The sequence below is a fragment of the Malurus melanocephalus genome, unplaced genomic scaffold, assembly GCF_030028575.1.
Source record: "Malurus melanocephalus ecotype Western Australia unplaced genomic scaffold, MMel_1.1 scaffold_23, whole genome shotgun sequence".
NCBI lineage: Eukaryota > Metazoa > Chordata > Aves > Passeriformes > Maluridae > Malurus > Malurus melanocephalus.
In genome coordinates, this window is record NW_026623255.1 from 2,297,948 (window position 1) to 2,318,756 (window position 20,809).

At 43.6% G+C, this 20,809-nt stretch overlaps 1 protein-coding gene across 3 annotated transcripts; it reads right to left on the minus strand.

Moving 5' to 3' along the window:
* Positions 1-26: 26 nt before the first annotated feature.
* Positions 27-18,865, minus strand: TRAF3IP2 (TRAF3 interacting protein 2). 3 transcript variants are annotated; one of them, XM_057390191.1, is made up of 9 exons: positions 18,783-18,865; positions 17,784-18,533; positions 14,532-14,721; positions 12,115-12,290; positions 10,647-10,735; positions 8,870-8,938; positions 6,484-6,600; positions 5,292-5,366; positions 28-616 (listed from the first exon to the last, which is right to left on the minus strand). In XM_057390191.1, exons 1-9 carry the CDS (start codon positions 18,796-18,798, stop codon positions 470-472), a joined length of 1,629 nt encoding a protein of 542 aa, XP_057246174.1. In that variant the 5' UTR covers positions 18,799-18,865; the 3' UTR covers positions 28-469. The 3 variants fall into 3 exon arrangements, with proteins under 3 accessions (XP_057246176.1, XP_057246174.1, XP_057246175.1); XM_057390192.1 differs by lacking the exons at positions 28-616; positions 5,292-5,366 and having other exon boundaries at positions 8,875-8,938; XM_057390193.1 differs by lacking the exons at positions 10,647-10,735; positions 12,115-12,290; positions 14,532-14,721; positions 17,784-18,533; positions 18,783-18,865 and having other exon boundaries at positions 27-616; positions 8,875-8,938.
* Between the last annotated feature and the right edge of the window lie 1,944 nt (positions 18,866-20,809).

The following is a 20,809-nucleotide window of genomic DNA, read 5'->3' on the forward strand; positions in this document are numbered from 1 at the left end:
ACACACTACCCAAAGTTGCCTTACAAAAGGCAAATATATTTAATAGTGTATATACAAATTAATGATTTGATAATGCTATACAAGGAAAGAATATCTTTAAAGAAACCCTGAGCAAAAAAGGGGATGTAATTTTTATTTTACACTTATTGCAACATTATTTCTGGTATTTGTTTGCTATAATGACTAATAAAGGAATACGTTAAAACCAGATGTTAAAATAAAAGTGGGCATTCTTTCCATTTGCAGCTTATTTAAAAATCTAGAGAAGAGAGTTCTGCCCCATCAGCTTTGGAAATAGATGTTTAACATGGTAGAGAACAAGCTGAGCCTGAGTAACCCAAGACAACCAATTCCTTTAGTAGAAAGAATGTCTTCTGTCATCAAAAAGAGCCATCTGGAAGAGYGCTGGCTCCCTGCCAGGAACAGCCCCCTTTAACAACCACTCATCATGTSCTTTAAGTTACAATGTTCATAGCGGCACAACCTGGAGTGTTGGTAAAGGTCCTATCGGAGGAGCAACGTATTCCTCCTCCCTCAGCAACCGCAAAAGGATGTTCTTCTTATTCTTTGGCCAGTTRTAAATGTGAGTGTTCTGCAGCCAGGTAGGCACGTGTTCCTGAAAAAAACAAGAAAAAGAAAAGCTAAATCCTCCTGAATCTCTACCAGAACCTTTCAGATTCTGTCAGATGCTGCCAAGAAAGATTTCATTTTGTCTGTTCTAAGCACTTCCTGTAACAACAAGAAATGTTGATTTGGCTTCAGAATTGTATTTGGGTTCCTAAATAAATGAACTTTGTGTGATCTCACAGCTTGCCTGTCTCCCTTTCTCTTCTGCCATCACATTGGCTAATTTCACCAYGTTTCAAAGGAAGTCTGATCTCAATGACAGGCATCGAAAGGCTTGTGAAAATAAACATTGAGTAGAGAAGAGACATTGCAGTGCCCCTAGCAGGGAAAGGCTGCTACCTTAGTAGCTGCTAAAGGATCCACAGAGCATGTTTAACATTGGGAGGAGAATCAGTATGGAAAGACTGGGACCCCACAGGWACATTTCACATCCCRGTAGCYRTCTCCCCMTCCCCCTCCCCCWYCCCCTTTCTTTGCCAAACATRGTGTCTTGACTACATCCTGAGCAGAAGGCTAAGGCCAGTGCAAGTTTGAGGAGAGACTAATGCATCTCCAGATTAGCACGGTCAAACCTCCACTAATCCCAGCATCCTGGAAAAGGTACAGTCCTTCATAGGGGTTGGCTAATGCCYATTAACACAGTGAAGCTGCAACCACCATGGCACTGGAGAGTAACAGCCAGCTGGTGGAGAGCAGCCTGCTCAGATCTCATATTCCTATGTTTTCCACATTGTTGGAGTAGACTGGATGTGTAGGGGTGAAGGGCTATTATAACACCACAAACTAACAAAGGGACTGATCCTTGACCAAAACCAGTTCATAGTCACAATAAGATAGAGAATTGTTTTGGAACTGGAGGCACCAGAACCCAGCCAAAGTGAGACAGGAGGTAAGCAACATGAGGAAGCCAGGACATGCCGCACTTGGTCCCTGGGCTTCTTATTTAGCAAGAGTTTTCCCAAGGGAGCCCATGTTAGGAGTAGCACAGTTCCTGTCAAGCTMGTGGAGCTGGCTCCAAGAGGACAGAGCAAAAAGCTGCTGGCGTGCACCACATCTCTGGTGCTTCGCCAGGGGATGCCCTGGCATGGGCTGCACATGTCCTGCTGCCAGCAAACAGCCTAGCTGCAGTCCAAACCTTTCATTCCCAGGCATCATGCTTCTCAAATTGGCTGTCTTTTCCTTGGCGTGTACAGCTGTAGGAATGAGGTTGCATCGCTTTCCCTGCTCAGGGAGCCGTTTGTATTAATTGATGCAACCACTTTATGASAGCTACAGGATTTACGTACAGGAAGAAGGAGATAAGTCACACAGGCACCTACAGACCCATTAGTATGAAGTCACCTGGGCTTCTGAACAAGCAGCTTTGTGAGTGGCAGAGGTATCTATCAAGTCTGACCTTCCTCTTTCTCCAGTAGCTGAGAAAGTATAGGCTTTTCTCAGTGGTCTCCCTAAAGTGGAGGGTTTAAAATAATGTTCTTCCAGATGGACACCTCATTGCCCAACAAGGGTAAGATCCCACAGCATTCTCTTTGGTAGGAGCACAAATAAGATTTCTTGCCTCCACCTGCTAGTCTTTTTTTGTGGCATAGGAATAGGTTTTAAAGTTTTGTAACTTTACTCCTTTGACAAAGATTTGTGAATTGGCCAAGAGAKTCAAATGTTACTGGGAAAAAGAACGATGACTATGTTTGCATGCACATGCATACCATTGTTACATGAAACTTGTTTCTTTACTAAACCTTGTTAAGAGCTATAGAAAAAAATGCAATTAAATACAGCAGGGCTTTACCAAATGAGCCATCTCTCTGTCTTTGATAAGAAACTGTATTTTTTGAATGAAGGAAATAGAGTAGATACAATTGGTCTGGACTTCAGAAAAGCATTTGATACAGGTCGACATGGATARATCATTAGTTAAGATGGAAATTAGTGTGAGAAATGTGTAATAGGTAAGAAATCAGCAAGTGGGGATATAATGAGAGAGGCACCACGTGTCCAGAGACAAGCTCTGTGCCTTGCTTCCAAAACTGCTGGTGCAGTTTCATTTAATACCCTCCATAATGAAGTCAGTACAAAAAGCACCTGCACATGAATCAGCTCTGGCAATAGTTTTCATTTGAGGGAGGCATGGAGGGGCAAAGGATAACTATAGCTGCAATTTTTATCCAGAGTGAGAAAGGGGCTTTTCCTTGCCATGCGACAGCGTCTGCCACTGCAGGTRGGAGTAATGAGAAAATGGTTACTTTACATTTTTAAAATCTGGCTGTGTATCTGTGAGCTGAGAGGAGATTCTCTCCATGCCATAGGGAGAGTATTTGGTAACTCTGTGGATCAAACTGGTAGGAAAAGGGCAGAGTGCATTAGTGCAGAGGGCAGGACTGTTCAGGCCTGTGACAGCACAGCACAGTTTGAGATCTCCTGGCTTCCCTGGCACCAACCCCATTCATCTCACCCCTGGACTACTTCTGGACAGAGCCTCCAGCATGGGGCAATCTTGGCATAATGCTTTGGTCATCAGGTGGCCAGATGAGGAAACATTTCTGTGGATTGTTACAATGCAAACCCTGAACCAGCAAGACCCATGTTTCCTTCAGAAATGTGCAATGGGAAGCTGCAAATGCCAGTTCCACCTTAACTGTGTGTTGTGCATTTGTCATCTCATTATTCAGTTTCCTAATGAACTGCTCCTTGGATCACATAGATCTCTTCCTGTTGGAGGTCGACTCATTTTCACATACCAGCAGTGCTTTATGATGTGCTTTGTATGAGATTAACTCATCTAATAGCCACATCCCCATATGAAACGTCCAAACCTTCATTTCCTGCTCTTTTCCACTGCCAGCTATGCTAATACTTGAACATATAAAGGACAGTATAAAAAAGACAAAATTGAAGTAATTTGCCCGCCAACATCATCCAATTGTACATATACTTGGCAGTTTTTCAGGTATCTCACTTCCTCTGCCTGCCTACAGACTTCATTACTGCAACTTGTTCAGGCTCTGKTGCTCTCCTTCTACCCGTGATGTCCTCAGTCACATTATCAATAAGTAGCTAGATGAAGGCAGGTGATGTATCAAAGAATTACATGGAGAAAAAGACTAAAGCTTAATGGCAGTAGAAAATGCTGATCTGCATAATTTAATGAGAACGACACCTCTCGAAAAACTGAAGGGTTACATGGGCTACAGAAGATGGGCAGGAAGGATGCCTGGAGCCTGATGCTTTGATAGAGGCAGCTGGATAAACCAGTCCTGGAAATTCCTCAGAGACCACTGTCTGAGAGAATCACTGTTATATGCCAAATAGTCTTATGATAAAGAAAGTTSAGCCCAAATTAACGTAACTTATTGTTCTGTCTCAGAGCCCCAAGGCAGCCATAGTGCCTCCTGGGACACTTCCCYCTGCAACCCTTAAGGTGCCAAGTGGCTCCAGACTGTGGGGTCCATTCAAGTGGTGGGSACTCAAATAGCCCCAGTTTCAGTGGCCCTTCCCCCGCTATCAAAGACTGACAGAGAATGCTGACTTGYTCCCTGCCTTTGGCCTGCCCAATTCCCACCAGTGCTGTGTCCCAGCTTTTCAAACTTAAGGTAAGTACCAGACTGAGATTATTCAGGAAGGGATCTGAATGATGTGAAATACYAGAGGTACCATTCATTCCACAGGACCTCACATTATTTTACAAACCCAGGGACATATTTGCACATTTCTGATCTTAAAACGGTGCTTAAATAAAGAACTTCATTACACTGAAATCCACAAGTGCAGTGGGACTGCACAGCCCTATTGATAACATTCTTTAAATTTTGATTCATGTTCCAAAATTTGGGCACTCAAAGAAATAGAAAGAATTTTTCCATACTTTTCTAAAATGCAACTGTGCYTAGGGGCAACATGATAGCTACCCAGCAGTGCACAAAGCATTTAGTCATGCAAAGTGAACATGAATACAATGCAGGAGATTGAGGAAGAATACTATTTCTCAGCTACAAATGAAGCCTTTTCAGATTTTTTGCTTTGTAAAAATCCAAGAGATTCTCTTAGACTGACATAGAARAGATAGATTCTCTTAGACTGGGAATCTGTTGCATTACTTATTTCTTATTTTCAAATTAATCTTCAAACAAGTAAGGAGGGCAGATGAAACTGCAAGTCCTGAAAAATCTTAGGTTTTTGATGGGCCTGTCGAAGTTCAAGCCACAGCCTAGTACTTTAATATTTATTATACTCCTTATTTTTATATTCTCAACRCACCCTCTTCCAGATCCTCACTTCACATCACTCATAAATCTTGCCATCTCACTCATCGGCATTGCATTTGGGCAAAATTATAAAAGGGTTAATATAAAAAGCATGCWTCCTGGATAGATTGTTTCTCTCCATTTAAATTCTTTCAGAGCTCAAGGCAATTTGAGTTTTAGTTGTACATTCATCATCAGAAATACATTTATATGCTGATTTTTATTGTGGATGTAATGTTTYCTATTTGTATGTACATAAACCTATAAACTTTTAATGTAAAATGGAGCTTTGGAATATTACTAGTGGGCTATTAAGAACCAAGAAATTGAGTATTTGGGTTTTAAGATTCCATCTGGTGCACTGTGATCAAAATAATATGTACTTAATCATGCAGCAAGTATATAAGCAGGGATGTGCGTTACCTTTTTGGCATTTGGAAAAAGCACGGGGATGAATCTGAAGTTCATACTTCCTTGTTGTATAAACTCGATCTGCATCTAGGATAGAACAAAATCCCACTTTTATTGTGATGACATGGTAATTTTTCTTTGCATRTATCTGAACCCTATATATAAAAACATTCCTTGCTTACTTAAACTGCTCTTCTGTTAAATGATTTGATCTATTGCTGGTGGACTCGGTGCGGTCTGGTTTGGTCTCTTAATCTAAGTCTTCATTATTACAGAAAGATCTGTAAATATTTCCTGAACMTTTAGTTCCATGGCATGAAATAATTGTGGATTTAGCTGCAGGTACAATCCCACAAAATCTGTCTCGAACTGAAGAAGGTTGACTTGACTAACAYCTCTGTTTGGCCTACAAAGGGGTGAAAGATTTCAGAGTCCAGGTTTGTGTCCRAGCTAGGACCCAGCCTGCTCCCCATGGCCCTGGACACTGGCATCCCAGGGGTGGTAAGGACAGCAAAGTACTGCTGAGAGCTCAACATYTGGTGACAGCTTCTGAGAAACTTGACTGCAGGTTCAAACTAGGGGATCAGATGGGTTACAGAGTGAGAAAGGCAGCAAACTGCAAACAGAGGGAGAAAGAATCAGCTTCATGGCTCTATGGGCTTTTCTGGGTTACATGTCCATCCTGTGACAGGCTGTGTTGGAGATGGATGTCTGTGGAGATGGATGCTTGGTCCTCTGGCACTGTGCACACCCCAGGAGCCCCACATTGCATTTCTGGCCTTTGCTTTGCACTCCATCCTTCAGTCAGCTTTACTGCTGCCTAAAAAAAAAGCCYGTGGTTCCACGATGGCTGAAGAAACAGGGGCTGGTTCAGAGGGGGAAAGATCAGGCACTGTTAGATAAGATTGTGCACAGGGCTATACAAGGGCTCAAGAAGGTGAAGGAGTGGGAAAACACTGAACAATAAAGAATATAAAGAAATAAGATGAGCACGTTTAATAGGATTTTTCTTCCTTGAACTTCTTAGCAGATGTTAATGAGCATACGGAACTGATGAGAGGAAGGATTAATGAATTCCAAAGAGGGGTGTTTAACTATGGGGATTAGGGAAAACAAAGCAARGAACCTGCCATTTGGAGACAGATTTGTCTTTTGAGAAGAAGAGACAGTCTTTGTAAAACAGCAAATGCATGTCCTTGCTTACCATCCTGTGGATGTATTTAGTATGTAAGCCGTGTTCATCCCTGTCCAGCTGGGATTCAGCCCCTTCCACATCCTGTTTGTATTTTGGACTGATTGCTATGATTATCATCACCGTCTTCTGTTAGGGAGAAAAGCACTTCTATGAAATAGAGAAACGCAGCGTGTTTGGTAGAGGCAGATCGGAAATCTGCCAGTTTGTGTTTTAAGTGATCTTTGTGTTCCTGGCAAACACRAGAGGATCTCATTCATGCTGGCAGGAAATGCAGAACTCATACACTCGTTCTCCTCATTATTTCTTGACATCTCATAATATAGAAAATCTAAATGTCAAGAGATGTATTAGCAGCTACCAGTTGACACTTGGAATCCCTGTCATAAAAAGCTACTTTTTATCAGTGTASTGTCTATGTGCATACACAGAAAACTTTTATCTTCAAATTCAGACCCACATGTTTTCCAACAGTTTATGTAGAAGTGCATCTATTTAGTCATCTATCGTTTTTTTGCACAGAAAGCTACTAAAGACAGTGGTCTATGAAAGCTGCCTCTAGGGCTCTCAGCAGCAGAAATGATACCTTTTCTTACTCAGCTTAGTGACAAAGTGTGCAGAGCGGTGGCTGTGCAGAGAGAGGGGCTGTTGTGGATGTCCTGAGCAGGTTTAGGGRTACCTGGCAGCTCTGTCACGATGGGCTGAAGGCAATCCTCCACCTTGCTAGGACAGCCCAGATCCTGACTATGACCTGTTTAATCCCAGCTCTGCACTGAGCTCAGGTTTCCACAGAGGGGCCATCCTTCCTATCTGGGAAACATCTCTCCTCCTTAATGGCAGSCCAGTTGAAACAAAGCAGATGAAAGCTTCCTACTTGTGTTTACCTGGGGCCTGTCTTTCATCCCTGCCACATCAGGCTCTGTAAGGCTTCCAAGTCCCTGGCTCACAGTCAGCCTGGCACATAATTAACTTCTTCCTTCTGTGCTACATCAAGAGAATCTGCCCCACCACAGGGTCAAATACGGTAAGGAGCCATTAYCCCTTACACTGACTTAACATACTCCAGAGTGACTTTTGCTTGTGCTTGACATGCGTGTAAGCATTTACAGATGTTGAGGGTTTGCAAGAGACATGCCCAGTTACACACTTTCCCCTGCTTGTGTCCAAGCAGGTCCTTCCTCCACACATATGTAAAGGTTTTGAAGTTAGAAACTGCCTTGAGAATCAGTGAGAGAAAGCAAACATTTCTGGGCTGGGTAGTCAGAGACAGATCCTCAGGTGGAGGCAGGAGATTGTCCTCTGAATGTACTGATTTCTCCTACTGACTGTGCACAAGTCCCAGAGGAGWTCTGCCAGCTTGTATTTTAAGTGATAATGATGTTTTTGGCAAAAGCAAAGTCATCCTGTCTTCTATTTTCAGTGCCTCCATTACASTCAGTGAGCCCCAGCCCAATTTGTCCTGATGCAAGCCCCAAGAGGCGTGACTGCGTTTCCGTGGCAGAGGCCCCACGCTGGCTCTGCCTGCAGTTGTATCATGCTTGCATGGACACTTCCAGGAAACCTTTGCAGGGCTGGCTCAGATGGTTGAGCTTCCTTGCTCAGGTCGGGGGAGCCCACMACTTTTGTCATCCTGTTCCTGAACCATGGAGATGTGCCCAGAGTGAGTCAAGGACCTGGTGGCTACTCAGCAAGGAGAGAATCCAAGGAAGCCAGCCCATGATGGTGCCTGTCCAGCAACAGAATTGCCAGTTTGCACCCAGCTGGGCTGGTACAGTCCAACCACTTGGCTTGATCCTAAAGGAGATGTGCACTCACTGCTCAGGAGGAAGTTGTTGCTGCACTGGACTGCACTGGCAGCAAGATAACTYTGTTTTACTACTTAGATACAAATGGTGAGAGCAAATCTGTCTATCAACCAACAGAATACCAATTTTCAGTTTAAATATAGGATGGTTTATCCAGAAGAACACTTTAATATTTCARATATCAGTGTAAAAGCACAGGTTAGAAAGATGAATGTTACCTACAGCTATAGGGATGAAATATATAGACATCATTGTAACCAAGCATAGCTAAATCCCACTAYTTAAAAAGGAGATGGAGGGACAACTTTTCCAACAGCAGTTTGAGGCTGGATGTAACGGCCAGCATTAGGATTTGGCAAAAATGCCAGGATTAATATTTAATTTCTTAAAGAAAGAGCTYTGGGATCATCAGATACAGAAGTGAGTGAGATTTGCCTATACTCYCTCTGCAAGGCCTCTGCCATTTCTGCAGGGGCAGGGAAGACAATATTAGGGTCTTGAATTTTGATTCTGTCCCTGTTGCTATTAGAATAATTCAACCATTTTCCTCAGATCACCTCTGCTATGAACAAGGTTAAATTGCCCTTACATACATCACCTAGGTAGCGCTCCATCCACTTAATGATGTCAATACCTCGTACCGTGTCCTCAAAGATATCAATCTGCAAGAGAATGGAAGTCCATGGTGAGCATCCCTTCACCTTTCCTCCCCATTTTATGGCACTGATAAAGCATCTACTCCTGTCCTTGTTTATGACAAGCATGCCCAATTCCCTTGGGAAAGAAACGTGTACATGCACTTCTCCCCTTTCAAGCAGTYTGGAGTTGAGTTGGATGGGCACCAGGCAGGCAGAGGGGGGCTGCTGCARGCACACTGTTGGGCTCCCACTCAGCTGGCCCTTTGACTGACTGTCCCACCAGCCCCCAACTCCCAGAAATTTTTTTACGCAACAGCAGAAGGTGCTGCCCACCTTCTCCATCTGTATAGCTGCACATGCCCTCTGTTTTCTGGCTGCAAGGGTATACTGAGTGTGAAGCTTTAGATTCATAATGAGCTAAATATTCAGGGTGTGGTGGGAAGTCAGCCAGGTCACTGATACTGGGTGCAGCCACKCAGACTTCGGTGACAACAGAGCAGTGGAAGACTTTACAGCACTGAATATGACCAACATGGCTCGCTTTTCTGCACATCCAGTAAAACCAGAAACCAGCAGTCAGTGACTGTGACCAAGGGAGTATTAACTTCTCCTAGTCTTTGAGAGAAGAATCATGATCTGCTCTCCAGTCTTTCTTTTTCCCCTTCTGAATGCAGAGAGCACATTYATTCCTTTGCTTTGGGGCCATTCTGCTGCATTATTATTCTGCAGCAGGCTCCAAGAGTTGCCTGTCCAGCAAAGGTGCTATTAATCAGCCTTCTACTCCTTAAATCTATGGTGCCCAAAAGCTTTCTTATGAATTGGTCATAGTACAGAACTGCTGGAGAAAAGTATAGTTGCAGTCTCTGTAAAAAAATCTTTGATTCACGGAAATAAATAAGCGTGTGCAAAGCCCCCCACCAAGTCTCATTCAGTTTAATGATAGCCACTTGCTTAAATGCTTTCCTGAATTGGAGCCAAAGAGTGAAGGTTCAGGGGTCAGATAGCATATGCTCTTGAAATAAGAAAATATGAATCAAGATTTTGATGAACACTAGAGCCTCTGTGGGCCTCTAAAATGAAGCAAAYTCATGAGAAGTTCAGCAAAAATCTGAATGGCTTATGGGATTAGACAGTATGACACAGACCTTTTCAGTCCAATGATTTTTAGACTCGCTTTTAAAACTATAACAAAGGAAAATCGCTTTAAAAGGGATAACAAAGCAAATGAAACCATGAGATGGGCTGTTTCATTAAGCTGCGTGAATTTTAGAGTCTACTTTTAGAACTTTTTTCAGCAGAATGTTACTCACATCTGAAGAATCAATGATGCAACAGCATCGCAGAAAAAAAAAAGGTAAGATGGCATGAACATGAAAATTAACTTTTAAAAATACTGATATTACAGATCAAATATGAGAAAAYATTAATGGAGTGGCTCACAGCACCTCATACTACTGCCCATCTGGAGTCACTAAATGAAATTTTCCAGGGTCATTATTAAAGCATATTTCAAAGCACAAAATTCAGTTAAAAGCAGAATAAACAAAATGCAGATCATTTAAGTTACAACTTGCAAAACCAAGGCTAGTTCATTCTATTCGTATCTTCCTTAGCCTATACAATGTGATGATAAGCAGAAAAACATTTAAATGGACAGTGTATTGCCTCTGCTTTTTAAAAATAAAAGTCTCTTCCATGACTGAAAGTCATTTTCTCCGGAAGGAATACTTACAGCAGTTTGAAATCCATTTACAGACAGGAAGTTCACAAATTTCATAACCTCCACTGCCGTATCYACTGAGTAGGTTATAAAGACCTTGCCTGGGAGAGAGAGTCTGTATGAATACATAACACACTTAAACACATCATTCAGGGGGTGAGACTGTCACAGGCCTTCTTTTCYACCACACTGCAGGTTCTGCCCACTTAAGTCTCTTTGGATTGGTTATGAAATGGATGCAGAATAGTGCAGTGGCTCAGTATTGAAACCAAGCCCCTGTACAGAACCTTGCTCTAGATTTCAGCTCCTCCTGCCTTATTGGCAAGCTGCAGAGGGTAACATCCCTCTGCTACTCCCCCTGCCCTGTGGCCAGAGCTGCTTTTTCCCAGCCCTCTGGCTATACCTTAGCCTGGGCTCACACCCAGAGCTTGTGTTCCCTGCACTGGCTGCAGCCAGCACAGCTTTCCCCAGACCCACTGATCTGACACAGAGCTGGAGGGGCCCTTATGCATGTGATACTASCTCAAATTGAGCAGCATTAACCCCKTGTGCAGGCAGGATGCATGGCTGGTGACAGCGATGCCCTTGCCCTTGTGGGAGGGGTTTTCATGGATTTGCATCAGGGCAAACCAGCTGTCTGATCTAATCCAGCTGTGCATGTACCACAGATGACCCTGTTTTATCCAGTAATTCCTCCATCTAGGACACACTAACTGATAAAGTAGGGCCTATCCAAGAGTGGCATCCGGTATCRTAACTCACTCCTACAGGCCAGAGAGATGTAACTATCTGGATTTGAAGGTGGTGTGCAGAATGACGAAAAAAGGAAAAATCAAAACCTCAGGAGAGCTGTGGAGAGTTCTTAGCAATGGCMCATCTCATGTACTAGTCAGCTTGACATTCAGAAAGAAGTCATTTTTCTGAAAYGTGACTTTGCTGTAAGAGTTGGAGGGTGAATGCATTTGAGGACTGGTGGCAGTGGAAGCACATCAGGCAGAGCCTGTGCTGCCCTCAGCATGTCCTAGAGTTCTCTCCACTCACAGTTCAGGGAGAAACTGAGGTCAAGGCTCAACATATTTGTCTGGTTTGGGACAGGCAGAAACACTTTATCCCTAGGGCTTTGTTTGTTATTAGTCTTTTACTGTAAGCTCCAGCCCCTCCTGCCTCAAAGGGACATCCTGTTTAGCAAGGAGTCATGAAAACAATCTAAACAGTATTTACTTTTTGTAAACAAAACAACAAGCAATTAATGGCAATTATGTTTTCAGGATTCAAGGGGATAGTACTGTCCCCCTGAACACAGCCACCCACACCCAACAGATGTGGTGACACTCTGTATTTTCTTTTCTTATTGGCTTTGTGTCTTAATGTCATTTCCTCCTGCCTTCTCCTCCCCCTTCACACCTCTGGAGCTTTCCCACCTAAAGCTGTGAGGCCCGGCTGTAAAATGTTGCACAGAACAAATTTGCTAACCACTTACGCAACTCCTCCGGCAGATTGCTGGTTCTCAGAGTTCCCCTGGCTGCAGGGTTACTGAGAGGCCTCGGGACAGCAGCTGGAGATGGAAAATTGTCAGAAGGACARCCGCATGCTTCATCCGGGCCACATGCCTTGGGGGGCAGCTGACCATTAGGTAGCTGGTTGTATAGCTGGTTTCTACAAATAAAAGCAAGYGAGGATTTAGAAAATACTTATTTTCAAGAAAAGTTCAGACTTTTTTTTTTCTTTTAATAACACACTAAGAACTTTATCTACGTATTAGCTGTGAAAAGTTCTTGCAGAAATGCTTGGCTCAGCACATCTGCCTAGTTATTACATGTCTTTGGAACTGATACYATAGTGACAGGCTACCACAAGAAGCCGTTTATTGGAGAAACAACATTAATCACAGGAAGTTAGTCACATCATAGCTGAAAGCTGTTCAGCTTGCAATTAGCAGAAGCAAAGGCTGTTTGAGTGAGAACTAATGCCCTGTTGTGGATATTGTTATGAACACACCGGGAACAGGGTGGCCTTTGGGTAACCTCTCCCCCATTATCTAAAGGTAAAGATTGCTTCATGGCACCTCAGATGCTCTCATGATGTCTTGTGCAGCACRAGAGGCTTAGAGAAATGTGGGAATTAGGAAAAACAGGTCTACAAGGGCCCTCCAGCTCCAGCTTGGGTGGGCCACAAGTTTTGGACAAACCCAAAGTTTTGCCAAAGGGAACAAAAGTTAATTTCTTGAACAGCAATGGCAGACTCAAATGAGGGTTTCTCATGTCAGGGATTGGCATTCCAGACCTGCAACAGCCTTGCCTTACACCTTCTCCATTGTAGTAAACAGACAAGAGATGATTTTAAGGAAGATTACCAGTTCTTGTACTACTACACTTTAGTTTCCATTTTAAGTCAATGGGAAGGTGAATCTACAGAGATTTTTACGTGAGGTGTGCTTGCAGTCTGCTGGGTTGAATCTGGTGGATGAGCATTAGGCTTCCCTGAGAACTTTTCCACAAAGAGCCGTGATGTTTAGTCAATCAAGACCACTCTATTTTTTTTTTCCTTAGCCTTCCTTAAATGAATGATGACAGGCTGGTCGCAGCATGTTTTCTGTTGTCACATTAAGATTTGGTTTATTCWTTTTGGTGCAGATGTTTTCTGTTACAAAATACTCTATAGGCAAATATTACCAACATATTACTGCTGTTCCTGGAGTCAGCCTGCAAGCAGAGTCATGTAGCTGCAGGACAGACCCTGAATATTCTGCATCTCTTTTAGCAGAAGAAAGCACCGATAAAAGCAACAAATGCCTCATCAATGGCCACAAGAAACTACCCAGTGGCTAATTTACAGATTTTCCTGAAACTCCACCTTATGGTGGAGTGCCAAATTGTACCAAAAATCAGGAGTCTGGTTTTAAATTTTGCTACTGCAAAGGATATCCACTACTCCTCAACGTTTTTACATTTTCATACAAACACCTCAGTGCAATTCTCTCTGATGCAGATACTGCCTTATCTTGCTGTCACTTTTCYGTTACAGCCTGTAACTTTTCACAAGCCAGAGCAGAACAATATTTCAGTTGTCTGCCCTCCTTTGTCCTGCCCATTCTCAGTTTCCTGCCAAGACCATGTCATGTAAGTGGACATTTTCAAGCACAGATACCTGRAAGTTTAACACCTCTAAATGTATTGTGGCACTTGAATAAAAATGGTCCGATTTCAGATACCCTCAATACTTGAAGCTTCAATTTGTTTTTAGGTAGCTGAGTCTGGAGAAACCCCTGCATGGATAGGATTTCCCATCTGCTAATGACATAAGGATATAWGGCCTGGTAAATTAACATTTGAAAACCAGTCAAAAAACCCTGGATGMAATGTGCCAGACATTTTGCTATGAAAAATCACAGAAGAGGCTACAAACTGCAGTGTAGAGATATATCAGCAACTGATTGGGTTTTGTCCCTTTTTTTCTGCACCAGTGAAGAGGTAAGAAGGAAATTACTGGAAGCAAGTGATTGAGTTGTCCCAGGCTGGTACAGCAGAAAGCTGAAGACCCTGGCAAGCCACCAAATTGACCTTTGCCCATGAGCTAGGGAGCTCTAAGGTTTCAACTGAGTTACTTTCCAACCCCTCATCCTTTTAACCTTCAAGCATTTATCTTCCTTGATGCGTGCATTTCAGGGTGCACTCTAACAACATATCAGGTATCTGGCTTTGAAGCTCTTCGGGAAAGGGTCAGGCCCCCACTGGGTGTAAAACAGCAAATAAAGAAAACAACCCAGCATCTCACACGTACCCCTGCAGCCTGGGCATGCTCACAGGACAAGGAATCAGAATTACTGGTTGAAAAACCACAAAATCAGATCAGAGCAATTTCCACTTCCCACAACACCCACCCCCCAGGCACACTTACAGGAATCGAGGAGGACCAGGGGAGGAGCATGTCCTCTGGGGTGGTCGATCTCCAGTGCCCTTGGGAGCACGAAGGTTTGAGTAATTTGGGATGACTTGCTGGGCTGGGCGGATAACTCTCATGCAAGGTCCGGGAACAGGAGGAAGTGGTTGCGACGGCTCTGCAAAATGTTKGTAAGGAGCTCTGCCATCTGGGAGGGTGAGAAAATAAAGGCAGCAACTATCATTTCAGCCAACACATTTTTGCCTCAGTTTGTGTTTATTCCTTTYCAGGCATGTCCTCCTTCATGTCTCAGGAAACTGAGCAGTTTGGAGGCATTTGCAGGTATCTTGCTCTGAAAGAAGCCAGATGAAGGAATGTCTTAAAGTTTCCTGTTTCCCATTCACATATGGCACGGTTCAGATCCCTGCTCAGGGTTGGGCTGTTGGGACAGCTGACAGTTAAACATTCAGGGCTGTCTTGTCCCTACACTAACTGTGCCTTGGCGTTTTTTGGTAGGGTTTCTTTGTAAATTTCTATTTGGCAATGACTTGTGAAAATGAATCATCCCAAAGTTGTCATGAAAGCAGATGCAAAATCCTGGAACAAATCAGTTTGCAACACTAAGGCTAAACAGACTGTGATTMTTGTAAATGAAAAGAGGAAAAATAATCGCTTAGTTTGTTACTTCACCCTGTGTGAATTTTCTGCCAAAGTGACCTTTTAAGGCCTTGCTGCTGCTCCCATTGCCATCCAAGAGACTGCAGGRGAAGCCCAAAGAGATAATTTTGCTCAAGTATTTCTGAAAACCTTTACTGTTGCCGGCCACACGTAATAGTGATTAATAGCTATCATACAATGGAACTGTTGGCATAAACTGAAAGAGAAAGCAATGTAAGCTGTTTGTTTCCCAAATGGGGAAAAAGAATTTTTTTTCCCTCAGTCTTTCTTGCAGTTTTCATTAGGCAGCAGCTCTGCGCACTTCCAAGCTGCTGTGTGCAGATCAAAGTCCAGCCTGGCAGGGCTTATTAGCACTGCATGATTATGGTGTTATGAGCTGTCTCTAAAAGCTGCAGTACTCAAATGTTCTTCTTCCCCAAAACTATTTTTTAAAATCCTTTTAGGCTATTTTTGGGTTATGCTTTCCTTTCCCTAGCAGCCATGTGGATTTTTTTTTTAAGGGGAGGAAAAAGAAAGAAAACAAAGCTTTGATGACTCCAATTCCAGAAGCCAACACTTAAAAGAAAACAACCCCAACAAACCTCCAACCAACACCATAATTACACCAATTCCTGATGAAATTTTGAGTCAGCAATATTGTATTTTTTTAGATTGTTTTAGGAGATTTTTCCACTGCCCCTCTTAACTATTTGTGACAGGACAGGATGAAAGGATCTGGGAGAACAATATTCCAAGKCAATACGGTTTCCTCATGGATTCCTCATGAACAGCTCTAGGGAAGGTGACAAGGATCGGGGACACTCAGTTTGGTTTGGAGGTTTTAAGGCCAGTGTTTCACCAGCTTCCTTTGCATCTGTCTGAGGCTACAGAGTATTAATGGATGCRAGCACTGCTATTCAAAGCACAGCGTGGCCAGGCGTGTGTGCCCATACACCCCCACATCTCTCAAACACAAATATCTGAAATCATGGTCCCCGGGCACACAGCATTGTTGTGAGCATTTCTTTTGACTTCAGAAGCAATGTTGCTGTTGTATCTCTAATAGCAGGTGCCCGGAGCCAGCCTAAGAGCCTCCGGGCACAGTTGCTATTCCCCAGGGGAGGCWTGTTGCAACACACAAACTGCAGAGCTTTGTTGTGGGTTGCCAATGCCCAACAATTATCTGAAATGCAAGGAGCTGTCAGGAGGTGATTTACACTTCACCAAGGATGTGAGAAACAGGAGTACAGTTGCCAGCTTCTTGGTCCTGACCAAATCTGCTCCTGCCATCTGAGTTTATTTTACTCTTTTTGCCCTCTGGATATGGCTGGAATGGTAGTGATTTTTCTAAAGAAAGCCTTTCAGAGTTCCTGCTTTCAAACAGAATGTCCTCATTCCGTAAATGCCCTACTTTTCACGATGCCCACTTGCAGAGGAGGTAAGTGGAGGTAAATAGTGAGGGGTGTTGTGCAACCAGCTCTTTGTCTGCTTAGAGCTGAACTGAAAGGAGAAGGTACAAAAAGAAAACCAGAGGACATTTTCCAAATGTTAAACTCTAGGTGTTGTTGAAAGTCCATCTGTARCCCCTTCCCCTTTACAAAGTTCCAAAATCAGGGCTGGAAACTGAATTTCTGAAACCCTCCTCTTTCATATACCTTATTATAACACATTGCTGGAATGGCAAAACTCCTTAAGCAGATGCAATATAAATGCTGTGGAGTCAAAAAAGGTTAAAAAAAATAATAAATGGTTATCAGAACAGGCCTACAGCTTTTTATTACAAAGCCAGCCCMAAACAGGTCAGGGTCTCATGAGCCTCATGTAATATAAATTATATTAAAACAATGATATTGCTGTTGAATGTTCAAAGCTCACTTCATAACAGATAAAAATCTCAGAGACTGAAAAGGAATACTAATTAATAGCAGGCTGTAAACTGCGCCGCCGTAGTCTCCCAGAGCCAGAACGCCCATATTGAGGGAGTCACATCAGCGCTCAGCGACACAATCACCAGCAGCTGAGAGGGCTCCATTTTAAGTAATGAGCTTTCATTTCAGCTGACAACAGGAAAAAAATGAGGATGATGGATGTCATGCTCTTTTCACATWGAAATAAAACACATGGGTGAGTCTGGTCATAGTGTTGGGACACACTATTTACAGAGATCAAGGGTAACCTCCCATCCTGATCCTGGCAGGAAATTCTCAACTTTGGGGATCCAAGGGGGAGCAAGAAAATATATGAAAACAACAGGAATTGAGTCGGTATAGGAGGCTGCTGAATGACTGATGCAAGGAGGAAGGAAATGACTAGAATATGAAATAACAGCAGGGAGAGGCTATGCATGCTCAGCGTGATCAACAAAGCCTGGTTTCTAGGCAAAATCATTCGCCTGCATTCGWTGAGTAACCGCGACCTCTTTAACTTAGAGGTTCAGAGGTTTTGCAGTAGAGAGTCCAACCACATAACCCAAAAATCTGAAACTGTACAATGGACTGCAAATGGATTTTTAAAGAGGTTAACAATTGCAAGCTGTGCTGGAAACACCACCTGGGTCAACGATGGCTGAGGTACACCCAGAGAACCTCCCATGGGGCGAGAGGTGCTACTCACATGGGCCTTGGGGGTGCTGCTCTGCTGGGCAGCGGTGCTGGAAGCAGCCGTGGGCTTGYGGGGGGCTGTTGGGATGGGGCAAGTGCTGGCATATAGGGCACTGCTGGTGCTCAGGTCCCGAAAATTCTCTGGAGATCAGTGGTCCTGGGAGGTCCTGGGGGYTCAGCACAGACATCAGTGGTAAGGGGGGCTCCAGATGCCTGAGGCCCATGACRTCTTGTGACTGGGAGTTGTACCCTGTATCTACAGTCCCCAGCTCTGCCAGGAGCCTGCTTCCTGAGGGCTGCAGTGACTGTGAACTCCCTTGGCTGTTCTCTTCCAGTGAGTCCTCAGRAACATCAGACAAGATCTGCTCTGATTTACTGGAGCTGTGCCTGGTGTCAGCTGAAAGCTGTGATCTTGGCTGCATGCCTGGTTTGTCCATAGCTATAGGATGTGTCTTGGAGGGAAATACTCCTGCTATTGATTCACCAGGGGAACAGAAGCGTCCATTTCCATCAGRATCAGTATATTTTGACCACAAGCTGCTGTCTGGCTCCGTGGACAGTACTGAATGATGATGTGCTGGTGCTCTGCAAAGGCAAGATGGATTGGTCTGAGGTATTCGAGCAACACATGGGCTCTGGGCCACCTCATCCTCCATATCCTCTCCAGAAGACTGCAAAGCCTTTTCCAAGACATGTTCAGGTACCTGGGACCACGGCATAGATTCATCCACTTCGACTGGTATGCTTCGACCCACAAAAGTGCCTGAAAAGTTAAGAGAAGAAAGATTGCAGATGGACAGCCACAAAGTCAAATGCCTTTAATCTGTCGTCATTCAGTGACCGTGAGCTGGAACACTGAAGAGAAATACGTAATCTTTATATTCTTTATACTTTAATGCTTTTTAAAAAGATGGCAGAAAACAGCAAGAAAGGTCCGACTGACTTTTGGCAAAACAAGAAAGTAGAGGGTTAGCTGGAGTGAAGCTAGTAGAGAGTTATAATTTCGACTAACCTGACACAGAGGCCATTTCCAAAAWTTTTAGTTGAACTGGAAGTGAGTTAGCTGCCTTGCTGCAAGATCAGGATTTTTTCAGCAAGCTGGAAAACAAGAAAAAGAAATCTTGTGAACACGGTACAGTTTCACATGGGCAATATTCCTAAAATAACTCTATCTTGGATGCTGGAAAAGAAATAGCAGTGAAAGTTTTGGAAACTGTGTTGCGCAAATCAAATGTTTTTTATGGGATTTCTGAAACTTACTGTTCCTGCTGAAACTGGAGGGGGCAAAAGCAAATGAACTGCCTCTCAGAGGTAATTTTGGCACCTGACAATAGATCAGACTGCTTACGTCTGGAGGTTTGGTTTAGGCATAATCCAGGGAATACAACCACYTGCAATTATTTTACTCCTGACCTTCTAATAACAGCTGATGTATCAGATCTAATCTTTACCACACACCTGAGTAATTTCAATTCAAATCTTGTTTCCAACTACTGCTTATTTTATCATACCACTTCTTCCAGGCTATTATCACTCACTCTTGTTATTTTAAAGCATAGAAAATTAAAATACAGTTTAGAGAGATTAGTTATTGGTTGGATTTTTTCCCTCTTTCCTTCAGAACTGACTTGGGCACAAATAAAAATTATCACTTCCTTTTGGAAGTGCTATCAGTAAATTTGGTCAGTCCAAATGACTCCTGAAGATAGATGCCTCTGCTTCACCCTCACCCAGGGTGACAGCAGCAGTGATGAGTGAATGCTGAGCAGGCTTCAGAGAGTGCAGCCATCTTCATCCTCTTACAGGGTGCAGACCATCTTCCCCCCAGCAAATTCTATCTCTTCCCATGGATTATAGAAAAGTGGGCTGGGTGCTCATCATTTCCCCAACCATTTACCTTCTATCACATTGATGAAGCTAAAATCACAAGTAGAAATATTATCAGAGGAGAGTGGATTAAGTACTCAAGCAATGGGAATGACAACATTTGGCAAAAGAATGTGATCTGAAGGGCTGGTAAAGAAAGCCAAAATCACAACATGTTTGAAGAGCTTTTAGMAATCCAAGGGTTTCTACCAACTTCAGTCAGAGTATCTTGATCAAAAAAGTCAAATTAAGAGGAAACTTAAATGACCACAGTATAAAAAAGGGTTGAACAGGATCACAGAGAGGTACAAAGCAGTGTCCCAGCCTTTACCCTGGCTCCCACAGTGATTCTGTACAAGCAAATGTTGTGCCCCATGTTATAGGGCAAGGCTGAGGCTTTACATTCTTGCTGATCAGAAMAAATAACATGTACTTCCCCCTGAAAGTACCTCTAGAACAGAAAATTCTGGATGTAACATTTGCTGGGAAGTAGGATATAAACCGTGCTTTGCTGCTGGGCTGCAATGTAAACATTCCTCCTCTATGTAACTTAAGCCCCATCTGTGCAGAAGATTTGCCATATATTCACGCATACCCTATGTTATATTAAGCATATCCACAGGGAGAGTTATCCTGGGATAATTACAGTGGGATAATTACGCTGGTAAATTTTCCCATGTAGGCAAGTCCTCAGAGCAGCTATTAGCTGCACCAGCACAGTGCACAGCTCCAACAGCTGCAGCCCCTGCACGAGAGCTGCAGGGTCTGGTGCCAAATCAGCTCCCTCCCATTCCAGCTCCCAGGCTGGAAAGCCTGATGGTCAGATCACCACCATCATGTCTCTCCCTGAGCTTTGCACCCTCTTCTACTATGTCATGTCACAAACATCGGCCAAGCACGCTGAGTCCTGGTTCTCCGACAGGTATAACTGACATGATGGGAAAGAGAAAACCTGGAGCTCTCAGAACCAGCACAGGACCGTGACAGAGACTTGGTGCTGTGCTGCRTGGAGGAAGCAAAGTGTCCTTTGCCTGGGACCTTTGGTCAGATGTCAGTTTRAATGATGAGTGCCCTGGGATGGTGACTCACCAGGGCAGTAGGGCACAGATATACATGAAGCAGGCTGTAAAGCTGCTGAGTGGTCCCCTGACACAGAAGTGCCTGTGAAGGAGA